The 13270-nt window shown below is 42.6% G+C and overlaps 1 protein-coding gene across 1 annotated transcript; it reads right to left on the minus strand.

The window, feature by feature from the left end:
* Positions 1 to 2499: 2499 nt before the first annotated feature.
* LOC139299449 (transmembrane protein 74) lies at positions 2500 to 3303 on the minus strand. Its single transcript, XM_070922352.1, has one exon. The coding sequence runs from the start codon at positions 3301 to 3303 to the stop codon at positions 2500 to 2502; it is 804 nt and encodes a 267-aa protein (XP_070778453.1).
* Positions 3304 to 13270: the final 9967 nt, after the last annotated feature.

Raw genomic sequence — 13270 nt, forward strand, 5'->3', positions numbered from 1 at the left:
AAAGCTACTTTATGTCGTTAAAAAGTAATTTCTTTTTATTTCCAGGGCCGTCGCGTCGCCTCTAATTCCCACAGACAATGTGATGTCGAAATTAGACATTTCCTGCATGGTTACAGACAAATCTAAGTATCAAAGTATCGAACACCTCAGCAGTAAATGTCAAGTGTCGGTGTTCATCCCTTCGAATAGAAGAGTAACATTTTCTCTCCAGACTGAATCATTTTTAATTAACTAATCAACTGGGAGAAATCTATTGTACTGAACAAGAGCTGGAGCGACGGACGGATCCCCACAGTACAGTACAGCCTCAGCAGCCAGAGTGCATTGCAGTGTTTTGATTTAGAAGACTGACTTTAATGTGTTCACAATAGTGAAAACTCACTCTCCTGCTTTTACTACGCTCCACCACCACTCACTTAATGCAACAAGCTCACGGCTGTTCTCTGGCGGCTGTAGAGAAAGTAAATCTGGGAAATTTAAGAAATGACCAACAGAGGCTGAAGAGAAGTGGGGGAGCTCTCAACGCACACCTGTGTTGTGACTTTCCCCTCCTCCTCCTCCAGACGTAAACTCTTATTCCACGACATTACGGACAGATTAACATTAGAAATCAACTTGATATTTCATTAAGAGGTCAGCTGATTCCACCCATTTAATTACATTAACGAGGTCGAGAGTGAGCGAAGGTCGCGTGGAGGATAATGTGATCCTGCTGGCCGTAAGCACTTCCAATTACAGAGGCTGCACAGCACAGCTCTCTGCACACCGTAAGCAGGGGATACAATTGTTCATTCACAGCATCTTCTGTCAGAGCAGGCTATCCATTACTTCCTTCCTCTTGAATGCAATGTTACATTTCACTCCAGTACTGCAGCTGGAGTGGTTTGGTTTTTGATAAGCGGGTGCTTGATTGAGGAAGTTGTTAAAATGCTCTGGGGTTTTTTTTGTTTTTTTTCACTGATTCACAGGCCTCCCACGAGCAATTAAGTAACACCAATTACCAGGAGAGCTTTCCCCCAGGGGTTTGTTGATTCTCTCTCTTTCTCTCGCTCTCACTGTGTGCTTTTGAACATCTGCAGTCAGAAACCCCCAAGTGTATTTGGAGTAAACTGAGCTTCCCTCCCGACGTCGGTGCTCAACCACAAAATCTAATTACACCTCCTGTGGTATTACTATTTGCGTTTCAACAAATCCGAGTAAACACAAGCGTCACTTCAGCATGTCGCAATTATATTAAACAGAATTTCTTTGGAGTTCAACACCGATTCATGCAATTGTTGTTTTTGTAAACCAGATCTGCACTGCTTCGTTAGTTGCTGTAAGTCAGTGAAGTGCTGTTTCTAACGAGGTGGAAAATGGAGGCAGTATCAGTGACGCTGCTCCTGGTACAGGTTTGATTTCCCTTGCAAGCTGCAGTGTACACACACACACACACACACACACACACACACACAGGCCTTCAACACACACGTCTGCACTGGCATGTAGACATGAATTCACTGAAAGAGCTGCATCATTAAAAGCAAACAAAAAGGTGGGTCAGAGATCATCATAAGGCAGAAAAACCATCCACCAATGTAAACAAAATATATATTTCAGGAAACCATATTTCATGTTTTACCTTTTACATTAATCATGTATGACCTATTTCTGAATTAACGTAGAGGTTGAAATCTTAATACACCACTAACATGTACTTAGTTACTGGTTGCTGTAATTGTGAAGTTATGAGGCTTTCAGAGTTGATCAAATCAAGTAGACGTCTTCTAAAATTACAGTATTTTTAATACAAAATTCCCTCCTTGTGTTTTCCCAGACTGCATTTCCTCGCTGAGCTGTGGTGGACGGATAATAACACAAAGAGGGAGGTCTGTACTCAAAAGACCGTAACTTTACAGATACCCACTTGACATGACTAAGGCCGCGTTCAGACCGGCTTCAGCTCTGCATGAAGAAACACAGCCTACTCATTCATTTAAATGAGGCCAGTCTGACAACGCAGGATAAAATCCTGTCTCAGAGTACTATAAACCTGATAAGCCTTCAGACTCATGGATCTGTTCCTCAGTCTGGACTTCCTGGATTATATTTCATTGTCTCAGCTGAAGCAACACGCCCCCACCAACGCAGCCCCTTGGCCTGTTTTTGTCCTTCATATTAGCTTCAGCTGAACTTTAAACTGCAGTTTCGCTGTGGATTTTGTCCCCAACCACTTACATTGGGGTTGGATCAGGAATGGATCTCTTCAGGGCCAGTATGGACAGAAGGAGCGGTTACAGCAAACAAAAACCATTCAAATGTACATACAGGCCTGTGAGTACTGTATTAAGACAGACTTGAAAAAATGTGAACATATCCTTTAAAAAAATGTCCATATGAACCAAAAATGTAGCCTCAGCTGTTAGAAATAAAAAGGCATTAAACCCCGATTATAGGACAGCTCTGGTTGGATTTCCACAGCACTTTTCTGAGTCTTTTCCGCTTGTCCTGTCCATGAATTCAGCTGAGCACCTCTAAATCCTCATCAGCCACTGACAAATGTGAGCAGGATTCCCGAGTCGGGCTGGAGCCTGCTCTCAAATTGATGGAGCCGTACAACTTTGCTGCGTGTTTGGAATATGCAAAGGCTTTCCTCCTCATCATCTCCCCCTTCCACATGGAGATCATGAGGAGGGTGGAGAGCAGCACGCCCCCGAGGGTGAGCAGGCACAGTCCCGCTATGACACACCGGTCCAGATGGGCCCCCACCCTGGCTTTCTCCCTCTCCAGCCGCTCCATCTCCCGGGCGGACACGCTGTCAGGGTTCACCCGGACGTCCCTGGGGACCGTGTAGGATATGGCGACCAACGAGATGCCGGTCACCAGGCATGTCACGGCGATGATGAAGCCGTAATCCACCGACTTCCCCGAGCCGTCAGAGGAGAGGTCGTCGTCGGACAGCAAGTAAAGTTCCGGGATGTCCTCCTCCTCCTCCTCCTCCACCGCCACCTCCTCATCCTCGTACAGTTCACTTGAGGAGCTCTGGCTGAGTCTGCAGGTTTGTGGGCTTGTCCCTATCAGCTGCACATCATCATCCTCTTCATCATCTTTGTGCTTGCAGGTGAAGGATGTTTCCGTTTCCTCCTCCGGACGCGCGGCTCTTCGGGTCTCTGTCCAAGGTGCTGAGCCCTCTCCCCCGCAGGGATGAAGTGACTTTCCGCCGCCGCTGCTGCAGCTGATCGCGTCGACACTTTGCTTATTTAAAACCAGGGAGGTGTCTCTCGGATCGGGTTGATCAAAGTAAAACAGTTCGAGATCAGCCATTTGAACGCGGGCTGGGTTTCCTGATCTGTCAGCAAAACGTGCAACAAAAAAAAAGAGAGCAAACAAGAAGATGTTTAAACCTGAAATGACTTTAATTTATTCTCCATGCTTTGTCGCTGCAAGCCACTTTACATCTGTGCCTGAAGTATTTGCTCAAGCAAAATCTACATCTCTGTCTCTCTCGGGTGCACCGCAAGCATTTCAAAGTACAGCTAAGCAAGTCTTACATGAAAATATTCAATACCATAATGCCATTTATACTGCTCAACAACACTTTATCTTTTGTCTTTTCTGGCTTCTGCAAGCTCTCGAGAAAACACTTAGTAACCATGCGACACGCTAATAAATCTAATTCCATCTCTTGTGTTTCAATAATCGCTTATTAAGCAACAAAACGCGGTTTGCGGAGTACCTCTCTCCCCGTCTGTGGCTGCTCGCATCCCCGGCTGCTTCTGCTCCCTGGTCAATTAGAGGGGAAGGTTTGGCAGACCCCTCCCACGGACTGAGCTCCGGCAGACCGCCTTATTCTGCTTATTACCGAGCCAACTTCAGGGTTCCCCGGCAGACTGCACCGTGGCCAGGGGAGCAGAGACGTTTCAAATGACGGCTCCAGCTTCTCATAAGGCTCTCCATATAAAGGGTGTGTGAGCAGTAGCTAATAGCTCAATTAATAGTTAATTAATTCTTTATGGATCAGCTATAAGCCATTAATAAGAGCAACTTTTGGGTTGCCAGGTTGTGAGGAATATGTCTTGCTGGTGAGTCATTTAATGGTGAAGTCACGATTTTCTCACTTTCTACTAAACCATCAAGACTGCAGTTAAATGCAAATAAGTGGTGAGGGTAATGAACCACACGTGTTAATAACATCATTGATGAAAGGTCCTGAGTTTCTCACTTTCTAATAAGCCACCAGCAAAAGTTAATAAGTGCAATTAGTCTATAAGAGTCTGCAGCCATGTTAGCAGCTCAGTGTGTGCTAACATGCTAACATGCTGATGTTTAGCAGGTAAAATGTTTACCATGTTCCCATGTTCACCATCTTAGTTTAGCATGTTAGCATGCTAATATTTGCTAATTAGCACAAGCGCTAATTACTGATGAGACAGTCGCTAGTTTTGCAGGTATTTTGTCATATACCTGGTTGTACTGGACGAATTTAAATGTTGATCTGATGATGGCGCTAAACGGAAAGTCGGGATCAAAGTTATTACAAATCATCCTGTGGGGAACATGAACACCTGTACCAAATTTCATTACCATCCATCCAATAGTTGTCAGGACATTTCACTTAAAACAACTGTCAACCTCATGGTGGCGCTAGAGGACAAGTCAGAGGATCACAAAAGTCATTATGATTCATCCTCTGGGAACCATGAACGTCTGTACTAAATATCAAGGCAGTCCGTCCAATAGTTGTTTAGATTTTACAGGCAGGACCATACATGAAGCCACGCTGCTATTGTGGCCAATGAGTCTAATAGGGACTTTTACAATAAATCATCAGGTCTGAAGTTGGAAATGTCAATAAATAGTTAATAAATGGATTTTGGTCCAGATGCCCAGCAGCTCTCCTCCGGAAGGTCAGAGATCAATGGTCCATTGGAAAGGTCTTCCTGATAAATCACAAACTAAAGCGCTAAAAGGACAAAGCGAGTGTTCTGCTGGAGGAGGAAAAACACCAGTCAGAGAGATTTTTCACAACCTGGCAACCACAAGTTGTTCTTAATAATGACATATATCTGATCTATGAAGGGCCAGTAAATAATTGATCAACCACTAATAAAGTCATTAGTTACTAACCCTTTAGGGCTTGAGAGGAAGAAAAGGTGACGTGTTACCGAAATGACGGCATGTGTAGCTATTGTTGATAACAAAGAATGACGAAGCAGGAATCAGTGTATTTTTGTGAGACAGCAGTAATGTGATTTATGCTTCATTGATTGCTGAAGAGAAAGTGTCTTTTCAGGCGTGTCCCCACTTTAGGGGGGTCAGAGGTCAACTGGAGAGCAGGATCCCTGCAGCCGAGGCAACAAGTCCTCCAAACAAAAAACATGGTCATGAGTCCAAGAGCCCACCCCCACCCTCACCTTTATATTGTTTTTACTTGGATTTTGATGGTTTATTAAATCAGTTAAATGTTCAATTATATTTTTTGTTAATTTTATTTAACAACATGAAGGTCTAAATGCAGTTTCAAAGCTTTCCACAATTCTTCATCATTATTGTCCTTTTTTTTTTAAAGGAATGGTTCAACAATTTTTCAAAACACACTTTTCTTGCTGAGAGTTAGACGAGAAGATTGATACCACTCTAGCGTTACTACGGTAAATATGAAACTAATTACAGCCAGCTGCTAGTTAGCTTAGCTTAGCACAAAGACTGTAAACAGGGGGAAACAGCTAGCCTAACTCTGCCTAAAGAGCTCTTATTAACACGTTATATCTCATTTGTTTAATCGGTACAAATGCTGGTGTTGGTAGATGGATTTTGTTACCTTTGGACGGATCCAGGCTATCGCTTTGTTTCCAGTCGTTATGCTAAGCTAAGCTAACCGGCTGCTAGCTCCAGCTTCTACTAAACGGACAAGAGTGCAAGAAATTAATTCCTTTAATTGTAGTGAGTCTAAAAATACAAGAATCACTCCACCACCAGAAGTAAAATACATGACATGATCCCAGTGTCCTCAGTGGTAGCTCGGTGCTCATCAGCACTTCAGCGAGACACGATCCCCTCGTCTCATTAATGACTGGAGCATCCTTCCTTCTGGGAACACATTTAACATCATTATGGGTATAATATGCATTCAAACAACATTATTGCAACAAATAAACTTGTTTAAGTCCAGAAAAAAAGGGATTCTCCTCCTTTGAAATGAGCGTTTGCACATCTTTTTCCTGACTGGCCCATTTTCAAAGGAGCACCACGCAGCCAGAAGAAAACTCCGATATTCAATCAAAACCGCGTCAAATCCTTATACAGTCAATGCTGAGTGAAAAGAGCATTGCAGAGCATTGGAGCATATGTAGGCTATAGGTAGCCAAAGGTCATAATTTCAAAGCGCTTCAGTGCTCCACCATTCAAGGTCATGTCTTCTGTTTACTAACATCAACCGTCCTGATGCTTGAGGGTATTCAATAAATACTGTACGCTCCGCTCGCTGTACATTTCGCGGTCAGGACCTTTTTCGGAAGAGGGAGAAGAGAAGCGAAGGCGACCCGCTTCAGGGTGGCTTTAACATTTCTGACAGAGAAAGAGGAAGGAAGACATGTCTAAAGCAACAGATTTCACAGCTGCGCAACACAGCATATAGACGTATAGTCTGCAGAGGATCCATGGTCTCTCTGCAGAAGACCTGTGTGTGTGTGACACAAAACTGCAGAAGAAGAAGAAGAAGAAGAAGAAGAAGAAAGGAATCTCTTTGGCCAATGTAAGTACAGTGCAGGGAAAATACACTCTATGGACAAAAGCATGCCATATGCTTTTGTGTACTTTTGGTCGTGGACTGTTTTTATGATGATATGCTACAGCATATTATAACATTTTAAACAACAGTGTTCGGCGGCTAAGCTGAGGCTGTTACAGCAGCTTTTTACTGCCCATGGTTTGGCAGGAGATGTTCGACAAACACACAGGAGTGATCTTCAGGTGTCCACATACTTTTGGCCACTAGCGGTGCCAGAGGCGCATCAGTCAGAATGGGTCTCATCCATCGTCACGGCATCATGGATCCCCACAGTACTACTTTAAATTTAAACAAGAAAATGCATGGAGCAGTTGTTTTAGCATCATATTCTCCACTTCTGAATCTTTTCAGCCTGGTGATGGTGGAAGGTATGAAAACAGTTCCATGCTCTCATGCCTTCTCTCCAGGCAACAGAGGAGACGTGGTCATACTGATGTGGGCGATAACCAAGGTTTGATATGCCACTCCGGGCAACGTTTGACTGATACAGTCAAGGTTTCTCTCTGTCTTTGCTGCACTTTACACGCAGCCCACAGTATTCATTGTTTACAGTACATTCGTCCTACAGCCTTCAGTGTTGTGGGAAGAATAAGAAGTGTCGAGTGTGGTGCAAGGAGATGCAGACAGTTGGTAAGCATGTTATATAAAATCATGTGGCTTTTGTTGCAAAAAGTCAATGTTGAGACGTCACAATGTAATTTTTAATGTAATGTTTTCATTTTGCAGGTTAAGTTTGCACTTTGTGTTTAGGGTTTTCAGAGAATTAGCCATTCCTCCAATAAACGTTTGTAAAACGACTGATGTCAGGAGATATTAGTGAGCTCAAATCTAATATTTGTTGAGTAAAAGATAAAAGCATCCATATTACACCACCCTATTTTTATTATTATAATTATTTGAACCTGCCAATTGTAATTTATTATAATATTCATCAATACTTTACTTTTAGTCCCCCTATTTAGAATTTATAAGCAGTATATAAACAGTTAATAAATGGTTTATAACACATTATAACACATTTGTAAGCAGATATAACTGTTTATTAATGTATGTTTCAACAACTAAACTTCTCCTGTGGGTGAAACACAGTTGTGATAATATTCTTCATAGTCTTCATAGGAGACGTTTTACTAATAACACTTAGAAATGTCCTTGTTGTTGCATACAACTGCATTATAGTGTGTTATAGCTTTAATAAATGTTTGTATACTGCTTATAAATGTTTATTTGTTGTTCTTGAAACTCATGACATGAACGCGATGCTGCAACATTAGTACAGTTTCTGCCGCCTGCCTATAGCAGCCTGTAATACATAACCATGACTGTGCCATGTCAGAAGGAGTCACGCATACTTTCATGACCTACACACACACACACACACACACACACGCACACACACACACGCACACAGAGGCCTGAAGGGGCTTCTGTCATCAGTCCAATGTTAAACACAGCACGTAACATGTCCACATGCCAAACAGCTGGAGGTCGAGGACGAAACGTTGGTTCATTAGTCCAATGTGTAACGACAATGTTAATAAAGTAAAAGTATACAAGTTAACATCAACAAATCAGTTCTGAACACATACATATCTATATGCTGTAGCTATCTGACTTAAAAGAAAACAAACTGAGAGGGGGGGGGTGGAGATGTAGCAGAGACTGCCCTCAGTGCCCTTGAGCAAAGCTGCACACAGTCGTTCAGCTGAGGCCTCTCAGCGGCTGACAGCACTGCGTTTTGGTAGTGATGTGTTCCCCCGGGACGTGAGTGTGCGTAACCTAATCCCACCCTATAACCACATCCCCCCAGGCAGTAAACAGAAACAGGGAGAATTCATCTGTCTGATCACGACTTTAAGTGCAGCGCTGCAGTGAAATTAAAACTAACCACCGAGAGACGGATTGAGACGAGGGCCTGCAAATACTCTGCTCCATCACAATCCGACAAAACCACCAGGCTGTTCCCATGAGATATTTTCCTAGTAACAACGCTGCCCTGTTGTTTATGATCTAAAGTGATTTGTCATTTCCTCCAGAGATGCTCCCAACCAGCAGGCCCGTTTTATTTGCGCCATCCGGCGAAGTGTGGCATTTTACGCTGACGGATCTGCTGTGAAGCCGGAGCGCAAGTCAAGCTAAGAATAGCTGATGGGAAGCCAGCAGCAGCAGCAGCAGCAGCAGAGGCGAAGACGCTGGCTCAAGGTTAGACTAGGACACAGCAAAACAGACGTACAGGAAGACACAACTGAGTCAGACGGCCTTTCAGCAGGGCAGGGAGGATGTCTTTGATTGGATAAACACACGCACACATGAACGCACATATGCCTGCTGGATTGTTTGTGTCCCGTGGTCACTAACCAGAGGCAGGCTGGTGCATAAGAGCTGAGTCAAACCGCAATGCTAAGCTGAGCTGAGTAGTCCGATTTCTCTCTCTGCGGTCTCACTCAGCACAACTTAAAGGCTGTTTTTGGAGGAGGTTCAAACAGGGAAATCATAAAGATATCAAACAAACGTTTGCCCTGAAAGCAGGAGAGCAGCTGAACTACAGGCATCAGAGCACCGGAGGCGACTGGAGTCTGATTATCTTATCTGAGTGATGAAGTGACCCTTTGAACAATAAACAACTCTCAAAAAGTCCCTTAATGTGCGATCATTTCACTACATCACCATTTCCTTCTGTGTGCTTATCCTCAGGTTTTATTTGGTATAGTTTACAGCAGTGGTTCCCAACCTGGGGGTCCCGACCCCCATTAGGGGTCGCCAAAGCTCCACGGGTGGGGGGGGTCGTAAAGCCCTCTTGATTTTAAGGGTGCAAGATCTTTTTTATATAAATATAAACTATAATATATATATACATTTAATTAATTTCTGCAAAGAAGACAACTAAATTTAAGTGTTATTTTAGAAATGTATATCTTTATTTATTCATTATAAAGCCGGGCTGCTTGGACTATTAAAACATATAAGAAACACATAAGAAAATCATAATACAGACAGAGTTGTGTTCCTAAAAATATCAGGAAAAATCTGTCTATTCAGAATTTTATACACATTGCTAGTTTTACTTCCTGCAGGTATTAAGTTCACTACTGAGGTTAATTGTACAGTTAATTATCTTATTGTTTTTTATTTTATAAGATATTTCAAAAGAAGTAGGCTACTTTTTCCCCTTTTATGTGACTGTGTGTGGGTGGGGGGCGTTGGGGGTTGTCAGTGTATATACAACAGTAAAATAGGGGTCCCTTAAGAAAAAGGTTTGGGAACCACTGGTTTATGGTATAAAAATGGTGTCTCCTTCAGTAGCTGTCCTAACTGTATGCAAATCTACACCAGTGAATAAAGGACAGCGTACCCCCACTTCCTCTCATCCCCACTTCACTGATACTCCATCTAGGACAAACATCTCCATCTCCATCCACAAACAAACACGCCTGAGTTCATCCATCAATTATTGGACACGTTCCTGATTAAAATCCCGGGTTTTGTTCAAACTCTGTCTGGGGGGGGGGGGACAGTTTTGTTTCAGCTTGCACAGGAGAAATCGGGCCAAATTATGTGTTTCTTTTTTGTCTTGCGCCAGATTGTCTGAACAGTTGCTGCATCATATTTCTGAGAAGTTTTTTTATTTGCTTGCAGTTTTGCAGAATTCAGATCAAATCCTGTTTGAAAACCAGGACAGTGTGAAATGAAAGCGGGTGTACCAGCTTACAATGACTTCTGATGAGCGTAACAGCTTTAAAAACTTGCTTCTTTAACATCAGCTAAATGTGAATAAGCTGTTATACAAATTACAAGAAGTTTAAGTTGTCAGGTTATGAGACCAGATTTAATGCTGACATTTCCACGTTTTTGACCTCAGACTACTTCAGTGTCAGTGTTATTTATAAAACAGTTTCAGGACTTTATCTTTCCCAGCAGTAAGCAGCTTAACACTCATTTGGCAAAAAATAAGTAAAACTTAAACGTATGTTCTGAGTTGCACTACGAGAGACACGAAACTGTTACGGTCAAACTGACTGAAGCTGTGAAATAAATACTGCATTCGGCCATGTATTCATATTGTTATCTACAGTAGAATTATGAAAAATGATGTTTTAATGGGGGCGGACTGTGTATTATTTACTTTTACAGCTTCAATCTGACAACTTGATAAACATTTCTCTCTTAGCGGAGACGCAACACAACAACCTTAACCGTGCTTCACCGTCCCGAAACAACACAACAACCACAGGACAAACTGTTTCCGCTGACTTGTCTTTTGGCAGCTCTCCGAGCGTGACTTTATGGACCACTCGAGTATTTCAGGAAGAAAACTGGAGAACATCCAAAAACACACATTTACAGCATTTATTATACTAGTGCAACTGTGGACTTGATGGCTTGTTGTAAAGTCTCAATCTCACTACAAGGTTCATTTACCAACCAGTGAATGTAACTAAATACATTTACTCAGTTACTGTACTTTTGATGTACTTGTATTTGACTTCAGTAATTCCATTTCCTGCTTTATACTTCTACTATTGTACTTTTTACTCCACTACAGATATTTGTCAGCTTTAGATACTTGTTACCTTATCTGACAGTTGAAACAATCCCAACTTTTGACTTTACAAACTTATAAATGGCGACTTATGAATTAAATACAACGATATGCCAGAGTGTGACGTGTTAGAGAAGTATAAAATATTCACACACACTTGAGGTCCACCACAGATATTTTAAATCCAGTCACAATAGCAACCATTTGGCATCCCTCTAACAGGTCAAAGCATCAGGTTCAGCCTGGCGGCGGCTGCAGGCTGCAGAAAAGATTCTTTATTTCTATCTGCTTTTTCTTTCTTTCTCCTGTTTCGATAAGAAGAAAAATAACATTCTCAGCTCAAAATGTTTAAATCAAGCTCTCCACAGCCGTATGTCTTTTCTTGACTCGATGTGTCTTGAAGGTGAACTTCTACCTGATTGACATAATGTCCAACCAACAACAACACACACTGGTTGTGTTTCCATTGAGCACACTTTATTGTACTCTGGAGGTTGTTTCGTTAAACGATTTTTCAACTGTGAAATTCAAAGCTGCAGGAACAGATTTTGAACGTTTCTGAGAGGAATCCCTGCAAGACATTATGCAACACTGCAATCACTGAGCATGAAACAGTAAAACAGACAAACATTCAAATGTTAGTTTTAAAGTTTGTCTTTTGAAACTACAGGTTACATTTCAATGAGTGCTTTCCACCTTTAAAACCTTTCTTTGAATCTTATGAATATTTCACGATTTTAACCCACCCACATACCTCCACACTGTCGCACCTGGACGCCACGCCGAACAAACTCAGCCTTCTGCCGTTGTCGTGAGCACAATCAGGCTTCCCTGATGTTTATGCAGCGATCATCGGTGTGTGTGTGTGTGTGTGTGTGTTGTGCATGAGAACAGCCCAGACTGTGAGGAAACAGGTGGTGGGTGGTGGGGAAGACGGAGAGCTGTCTTATGAGCAGGAGTGATGCTTTCTGTCAGTGGAGGTTATGAACTGGACCCCACAGTGTGCTCACCATTAACTCAGGGGGGGTCAGGGTCAGAGCAGCGAGCAGTTTGTTTATGACCAACCTTGAGTCATGGGTCTGTAGTGTGTGTGTGTGTGTGTGTGTGTGAGGTTGACAGCCATATGGGTCTCAGTTGACTCGGACTGATTTCCTTTAAAATGACCTGCCAACATCTCAGTAAATCAGAGCGGCCAAAGGTCATTTTTCATTTTAAAACACTGTTATGCTTTTCGTGAAGTAGTGAATTATGCAGTTATATTTTATACGTCTGGAGAAACGCAAAGCCATCTCTTTTTTTTTTTCAACACATTTTTTGATTTATTGTACAATACAGCAGTAAGCTTACGTGTTCATTGCTGTGCACTCTGTGCAACAGCAGCATAACTCAAAGGAGTTGACACATTTTATGGTTTTCGGGAAGAGAAACAGACGCACTGATATATATGTTGTATGCTGAGTCTATCCATATTCATGAGGTACCTGCAGAGGATATCGTAATCTTTCCTCTGCTGCCGTGTTTTATGGTGTTTCTGTCAGACCTAAGCAGTACTTGTGTTGAACGTCGGTGAAGCGCGGCAGAAACACGACACACTGGCTGTTTTTGTTATTGTCAGAGGTAATGGTCCGTGGGCCCAGACGTCACCAAGTCCTCCAGCTCCGAAGTCCCACATGTTCCCCCTGCTGGCAGAGTTCCCCTTCCTCTCTCTCTAAATGTAAATCTGACAGAAACAGAATTAAGCACCGTCGGTTCTCCTGCACGTTCTAACTGTCACTGATTACTACTCATGAGGGGGTCTCGTCAGCCCAAGAAATCACTTGTATTGTGGTCTGTATCTCTGGGTGAGCTTCGTCTACTCTGAGAAATTAACCCTGGTGACGTCACGCTGATGTCATCAGGCCTCAAAGTGTCTTTATTTTTTACAGAAAGCCCACGTTACAAACTCAGGGAGTGCAGTTTGA

The sequence above is a fragment of the Enoplosus armatus genome, chromosome 16 (assembly GCF_043641665.1).
Source record: "Enoplosus armatus isolate fEnoArm2 chromosome 16, fEnoArm2.hap1, whole genome shotgun sequence".
In the NCBI taxonomy this organism is placed as follows: domain Eukaryota; kingdom Metazoa; phylum Chordata; class Actinopteri; order Centrarchiformes; family Enoplosidae; genus Enoplosus; species Enoplosus armatus.